Here is an 8,326-nt window from a genome sequence, read left to right as displayed (position 1 = left end):
ACTAAAGATAGTTGTGCAGCCTTAGCGGAAATCCATGAGCCATCCAATAATGCTTGTGAGCCAACGGGAACTGCTTGAAACATCTTTATAAAATATATGTATTTTATAAAATACGAACCTTACCTTTAAACCATTATGATCTTTCGTCAAATCAAATCAAAGACCGCCACACTATAGACACCAACAAAAACTCAAACTAAAAGATTACAGGCCCATAACCAAGTCAGGTACCACTTGACCTGCCCAAATGAAGTCTACTTCAAATCGAACAACCACTCGACAAAGCACACAACCGACCCACCATAAAAAAATTACTAACTAAATAAGAGACCCACGATGATATAATATCATTAAATAGTAAATATTATTCAAATCAAATAATATTATCAAATAGTGACTCCAAAATTTATGGCCTACTGCTTTATCACAGCACATAATTAAGCGACTTACAAAAAGGTCTGATATTACAACAACAAAGCATAGTTTCCATGGAAACAAAAAGTCATGTATAGCTAGGACTCATGTCAGCAAAAGATGATAGACTTTACTGGAAACAAAGAAACAACAGTTCTTCAACACGGTAAGAACACTTTTAAAGCAAAAATTAAAGATATTACCTATAATCTCGACACGTTCCGAGGTACCCAGCAAATCTAAGACAAAGCATAAAAACACCAAAGGTAAGCATCAATCATAACATCAATATATTCACTTAAATGAGTTGATCAACCAATACCATAAAAACATATGAACCGTACCAATGCCTGAAGTTGCAGCAACAAAAGTCGTCTCGTGTGCAGGCTGCGCGAGAGGATCAAAACTAACACTACGGTCATCTTGATACATAACTATTGTACCGTAACAAACATTAATAACGAAAGCACAAGTGCAAAAACAAACTAAACAAATGAAAACATATAAGAATCACATAAGAGAATATGCAACCTAAAAATTGACAAATACAATATAAACCCACAAAAAAAAAAAAAAAAAAAAACACGATCAGTAATAATATGTATTACCTTGACGAAAATAATTAATGAACAACATCAAAAATCTCCCGTGAAAAGCTAAGTAATAAACATAAAAAATAATCTGCAGGTTACAACATAAAACATGTATACAAAAAAAGCAAAATAATTGTGAAGAAAATAACGTATATTACCGTCACCAATAAAGCACACAATTACGCAATCTGAAACCGAAACCAAATTTGATATCGGATGAGAATCCAACAGTACCTAAAAACAAAGAATACAAAAACATGACAACAATACGTATCGATACATGCATACTAATAATCGAAAACTAATTCTGAAATGACCAAAGACAACAATCAGTCGGAAAAAACAAACACGGCGTAGATTAGCATCAATAAATAAAGCAGAAAAACACCAAAAAAGAGAAATGAAAGTTCACTTGATTTAATAACGAAAAAACCCTAATCTCTTACTAATAACGAAAAATCCTAATCGAACAAACTGGTTGAAGATGATGTTACGCCCAATTTCCATAGTGTAGAATGAACAAAGGCCGGTGTGTATCATCTTCCAAATTGCTTCCAGTTCCAAAAAATGAACAAACCTTAAAAAACGAACTAATCTTGTGATACAACAAATTATTTTGTATTGAAATCTTATATAACAGTGTAAAAGAAATAGTTACCACACTATCTATAAAGAGACCTAATTTAAATAATCATGCCCCAAATGAAGATATCAAAACCTATAACCTAACAAAATGAATCATCAATTTTAATGAAAACAAATCAAAAACTACGAACTTAATTATGAACAAATGTATAATCACAAAAAATATAAAATATTCATAAAAAAAATTCCAAATCAATCAGAAACCTAAAGTATAAATTGTGAACAAATATATAAACTCATACCTTGAAACTATTTAATTCGAATTGTATTAATTTCAAAACCCAAATTTCACCTGCAACCCAAGTGAGAAGTAATAATCGAAGGGTTAGTCGAGTTGTCGATATGATAAAAGTTTTTGAAATATGTAACTTTAAACCATGAGCCTAATTTCCAATCCAAATCAAACAAACATAATCATCATCATCATACCTGGTGATAATAATGAAGAATCGATTGAATTAACATATTTGAGTGAATCAAATGCCTGTTATTATAGGATTAGTAGAATTGGATTATCGAACAAATCAATCAAATGGATGTTATAATGGGAAAAGATCAGTCCCGATGATGAAGGAATTGGGTTGAAGAATATTACTCAATCTAGCTTTTTTTTTTTTTTTTTTTTTTAATATGGAGAAGAAAGGGAGGGATTGGTTATTTAATAATTAAACGTATTTCCAAATTTAAAAGATATTATGACAATATGGATTTTAAATGTAATTTATCTAATTTTAATTTAAAAATTAAATAATCCGATTTTTTTGGTCAGATGGTTGTAAACTGATATGATTTTAAATGTAATTTTGAAAGTTTAAATTTAATATATTCATGTTTAATTATAGATTCGTAAATAAAAGCTAATAAGAGGTTATTATTGTAATTAACTTTCAATTTGAAATATTTATTAGGTAATAATTTTTTCAACAATCAATCTAATGGTTGTAATTAGTTTTTTTGAATGAATCAATGGTCAAGATTAAATATTTAAAAAAATTATTACTGATTTAAGCTTTTCTTTTAATAAGTAGAGAGATTATCCCTTAATAGAGATCCATTATATATAAACGTTACGTGCAAACTATTAGACCAAAAACCCTAGCCGATTTAATTAAGCGATACATAGAGGTGCCGGGTCTCGTTTGCAGGTATGTATAGCTTGATCCTAGTTTGAATCAATTAATTTATTGTTAGAATCATATGTATATTAGATATTAGATAGATAGATAAATAGAAATAGATCGGATTACTTGGTTGAGTTTTCATGTGTTTAGTTATATGTATATATCAATTTTGAAAAAGAATACTCGTATGTAAAGCTTTTAATTTACGTATAACAGTAATGGTAGAGGTTTCCATATCAGTTAAAGATAATGCGCGGCCATCTCATTCCTCTTCGGTCTCCAATCCACGGTAATTAAGTTAATCAGTCAATCCTGTTACCTAATTTCTCATCGATCTTCATTATCAAAAAAGCTAATAATTAAATGGAGGTTAATTGTTTTTGATTGATTTCATTCAGGTATTTGGGGACGTACACATTTTATTTGCAGGTCATGTCTTGGGTCTTTGCAGTTTTTCTATTAGTAGTTCGGCATAAAATCATATATGAAAACCAGCAACCTATCCTTTATTTATTGATGCTGTCCGCTACGCAATTATGTATAACTCTAGTCGTAAGTGGCTTTTTGTTATGTGCAAACTACTTTCAGTTTTCATGGGTGAAGGATATTCATTACACTCAATTAAAATCTATTAGTTTGTGCTGTGCAACTTCCTCTCCCGTGTTACTTTTGATCGCGTATTATCTCCCGTTGAAGCTCTGCGTGATTGGTGATTTAGTCTCATTTGTACTCTTTGGCGTTGTGTACCTAAATGCACAGTTGGGTACGATTCTTGATTCAAAATCAAGTCCCACCTACATCTTTACCTACTGGGGACTCGTTTTTATACCTCTGTTATTTGTATTGGTCATATACCTCCCCAACAACTTCAACTGGATGGTGCTTATAGTTTTTTATTTATTCTTGTTCGTGGACATTTTGTTACCCATTCTTAAAAAAAGGAATTGATGTAAGCTTTATTTTTATTTTTAATTATTTATTATTATTATTATTATTATTATTATTATTATTATTATTATTATTATTATTATTATTATTATTATAATATGTTTGTAAGTTAACCCTTACGAGCCTTGTGATTCGTGCGTATGATTCATAATACACGGCCAGTCTCAAGAGTACCATTCAGTCGTACGTATGGCTTGCAACTTGCGGGGGCATTTTGACAAATCTAAATTTTTGAGGGCCAATTCTAATAGTTAGTTAAGAAAATTAGTATTTTGGTTAATAGTCAAATCCAATTTAATTATAGTAACAAGTTGTAGTTCGACCACTAGTCCAAAAGTTAAACTCTATTACGGGCCTAAAAAGGCATCGATAAGGTATCCAGCAGCCCAATTATCAGTTTCATTATTTTGATCTAGTCCAATCCAGTTAAACTCTGGCTGGCAGGCTAACGTTGATATGCATAGATGCCAATTTCAAACATGATACACAAAACTCTCTAATCTACTATTAACCAGTTATGTAAACTCAAACGGAGTATTATCAAAGACTCGGAGCAAACTACGAGACAAAATTAGCAACCAAAAGACATATATAATTAAAAAATCCATACAACTTATCCAGTCGAATAAGACAAAATTAGCAACCAAAAGACATATAATTAAAAAATCCATACAACTTATCCAGTCGAATAATATATAACTAAATGAAGTAGAAAACTAGATAGATTGTTGCAAAAACATGTGTATCGGCAGTGACATGTTAGCCATGTGTTGACTTTGTCAACCCATTCAGCGGTCCCCGGTAGCCGACTGGAGCCTGGCGAAACACCATCACCAATTACCCCACAACATGCCAGGCCCGAAATTCGAACCTGCATTGTTATTGTTGCAATCTTCCGTGAGATCAAGGGATCATTTGAGCCCGGTAAGAATGGTTTTTGATCCAATTATTTGGAAAATCCTCACATAGTGGGAATCGAACCCTCACCTCCCCTAAGGGAGAGTGAGTCATTCACATGGACACCGATAAATTGTGTATAGAAGTTATTAAAAGGACTAAAGATGTTAAAAAAAAGTTAGTAAAGGGGCAAAGGTGTAATAACATACTAAAAAAATACGGAGTAAAAGATTTATCCATTCTGGTTTTGATCGAAGTTGTTCACCCACCCTTTATCCGTTGTTTGCATCATCTGGATTCTGGTGCCATGGAATCTTTTCCGTTACATAACGGAATCAACATCTATTCTCAACGGTACATGATTTGTGATTTATTTTTATTTTATTCATTTATGCAAAATATTATGTTATGATTTAGTATGAAATACCTTAATTAACTTGTGCATTTGTTGTGCAACATTGGTATCATGATTTGACAATTGTAATCTGATTTAATGTTAATGTTATAATTTCGAGCAGCCAGCATTGTTGGCTAGCTCAAATTTTGGGTTGTACTTGGTGCAAGACTTAACCCTAACCCTTAGGAAATGAATGAATAGATACTTTTGTACACTATTACTGCATCCGTCCTGTTAGATTTCATATTTCATTACATTTATAAACTACTTTCACAAAATAAAAACCCTAACAAAGACTAATTAATTCATGACCTTTAATTGTTAGCCATGTTTGTGTCAAGAAAACAGTTTTCCGAGACCGGGTCAAATCAAGAATTTTGTGGCCCGAAACTCAAGCGGACAAATACCGAAAAGCAAAATGATTACAAGGAGACTAATATTGCGTTCATTTGGATTCATACCCGTCCTATTGAATGTTCCTCTTGTTGCACAAGCTCTGGAGATGAATGAACCTGAGGTTATTCGGTATGTGTTGTATATGTGTTTTTTATTTTATTTGAAAACACAGTTCTTTAACTGTTTGAGTTAAGAATTTAAATTTTATTCGGAAGAATTCATTCAGGTCCCAGAAGCTTGATAGTGGAGTAAGAATACAAGGTAATACTGTAATAGATAGATCATGTTGCAATCATCAATTAGATTAGATGTTTGAGATCATCAGTTTTCTTAATCAAGAAGGTATGGTTCATTGTTGCTTCACTGGACTTGTATTTATTTATAGATATCATTGACGGTGAAGGCCGAGAGGCTCGTGAAGGCGATCTGGTTGAAGTCAATTATGTTTGTCGACGATCAAATGGATATTTTGTACACAGGTAGGTACATATATGTGTTGCTCAGTTACTAAATTCTGTTACCATTATTTGATGGACTTAAGAATTCAAAAAAATATATGTATGTGTTTGCAGTACTGTGGATCAATTTAGTGAAGAGAGTTCTCCGGTTATACTTCCTCTGAATGACAAGGAGGTTAGCGTCTATTATATTTTTTTTTTTTATAAGTTGAGGTGGCAATATCGGCCCGTTTTTAACTCAAATGGGCCGATTTGGGTAGTGTTTTGTCTCACATAGGTAAAGTTAAGAGTTAGATTAAAGGGAAACAGGCAAAACAGGATTTAAGACTCCCAAAGTTTACTTCTTTTTTTTATTACAAATATCCTAAATCAATTTTTTGATTGATTTGGATAGTTGCTGTATTAACTTTCTTGATGCTTATTTAATAGCCTCTTCATTTGCAATGTTCAAAATGTGCTTGTGGTTCAACCCTTACTAAAAATTGACTCATTTCTACCCCAGCCCGTTTTATCATGCAACCAGCTCGATCCACCCATCTTGCCACTACTAGTTGCAAGTAAAGTACCAAGATTGAACACTAGTAAGAAAGATGCAATGAAATTACATGATCCTAGCCTCGGGAGTTGAATAATTGAGGGCTGTATGACTTGTCAATTTTGTATGAATTTAGCTTGGAAAAATTTAGTAACTTTATGAATTCTTTATCATTTGAAAACAAAAAAAAAAAAAAAAATACGTGGTGAGTTAATCTTGTTTTCTAATCTCATTGATTCTGGTTCAAGTAACAAATGATTGTTTATCTGTAACTGGCAGACTATAAAGGGTTTGAAAGAAGTCATCATTGGAATGAAGGCCGGTGGTATTTATTTATATTTGCATAAAATGTCTCGATTGATGTTATTATATCGAACTAGCCTTTGTATCATGATCCGTTCCCAAACTCTGATAAAAGTATAAAACTAGCATACATGATTTTCAGGTAAGAGAAGGGCATTGATACCTCCTTCTGTAGGATATGTTAACGAGAATTTAGGACCGATTCCAAATGAGGTTTGCCCAACATCTAATGTATACTAATCGTGAAATATGTTTTCCGTTCATTTGATTTATGTTTTTGTTGCAGTTTGGTCCTCGACGTAGCCTTTTGTCTCATGTTAAAGAGCCCTTGATATTTGAAGTGCAGCTTTTGAAAGTTCTATGAGTAATGACTTTGGAAGGATTTTGCAAATAGTTGGACACAAATTACACAATACAAAGATTACAATGTGCAATGATCTAGTGAACATGTATTAACTTGGTTAATTAAGACCATAGTTTGGCAAACTCAATGAAAATTCATTTTGAGTTGAAATACTTTATAGAGAGAAATTGTTAACACGATATAGGAACCAATTCAGATTATTATTCCACACCCAGTTTGCTAACACTAACAACATGAATTGATGACACTTTTTAACTTTAAAGAATGAATTAATTTCACCAGTGTATACATGAACCATGAGACTTAAAACCATTTGATGTGCTGCTGGGGGCCTTCTTCATTTCCCTAATAAACCGGTCCCAAATAGGGTAGGGGCCTCCCCCATGTTTGGGTAGGTTACAGTTAGAATGCTATCAAACTTGAACTTTACTACTGTATATACAAGCTTTAATGCTTGATTACTCCTTGAATTGGCAGATCAACTAAAGCTGAATCCAATTATTAAATACGTCATATAAAGGTCGTAATGGCCTTGTCCTAAGGAATTAAAGTTGCCACTTTATTAGTAAGATTTATCTCAATGAAGGCCAAAACTTAATTTGGACTTGGTCTCATACAGAAAGAACGATATGATAAAAATGTATCGCTTTACATTTTCTAGCTATAGAAGTAAACAAAGAGTTATTTTTCTTTTTGAAGTAGTTAGTACTCCTTAGTAATCCTCATGTAAATCTCAGATTTTTTTCTTTCTTTTATTATATATGTGAAATGTGAATGTGAATGAATGAATCAATGAGCACTACTATTTAAATAGTATAACTAGTTTTTCAAACGTCCCATCGTATATTGTACGTGAAATATTGGTGGTTGGCATGTTGATATCATCACAAGAAATCTTATGATTGCACATGTTATAATTTACGCGAAATATGATTGAGTAAACTTAGTTGCCCTCTGAATAGCCGAACATGAAAACTCTTCTCGGTTAAAAATATAATGTTGATTTAACAAAGCTCATTGCTTTGTTTTGTTTTACAATTTTTCTTCTCATCAATTGTTACCATATACATATACTTAGTCATATGTATCATGTTGTAAACGATACCTGACATTTTCTAATTAAAATCTTTTTGATGTTATGTTATGATTTCAATATTTAATATTTAATATGAATATGAAAATGAAGATGAATATAAATATAAATATAAATATAAATATGAACGAGTGTGTGTAGGATGTGGATGCTAATGTCAAA

The 8,326-nt window shown here is 31.9% G+C and overlaps 1 protein-coding gene across 1 annotated transcript; it reads left to right on the top strand.

Annotated features, from left to right (window-relative positions):
• The first annotated feature begins 4,866 nt into the window (after positions 1-4,866).
• LOC139847062 (peptidyl-prolyl cis-trans isomerase FKBP16-1, chloroplastic) lies at positions 4,867-7,311 on the top strand. Its single transcript, XM_071836657.1, has 8 exons — positions 4,867-4,972; positions 5,341-5,540; positions 5,638-5,672; positions 5,797-5,890; positions 5,984-6,044; positions 6,684-6,729; positions 6,850-6,920; positions 6,994-7,311. Exons 2-8 carry the CDS (start codon positions 5,434-5,436, stop codon positions 7,069-7,071), a joined length of 492 nt encoding a protein of 163 aa, XP_071692758.1. The 5' UTR covers positions 4,867-4,972; positions 5,341-5,433; the 3' UTR covers positions 7,072-7,311.
• The last annotated feature ends 1,015 nt before the right edge of the window (positions 7,312-8,326 follow it).

The sequence above is a fragment of the Rutidosis leptorrhynchoides genome, chromosome 5 (genome assembly GCF_046630445.1).
Source record: "Rutidosis leptorrhynchoides isolate AG116_Rl617_1_P2 chromosome 5, CSIRO_AGI_Rlap_v1, whole genome shotgun sequence".
NCBI classification, from domain to species: Eukaryota; Viridiplantae; Streptophyta; class Magnoliopsida; order Asterales; family Asteraceae; genus Rutidosis; species Rutidosis leptorrhynchoides.
Note: the sequence above shows the minus strand (reverse complement) of the source record. Positions and strands in the feature narration are given on the sequence as shown.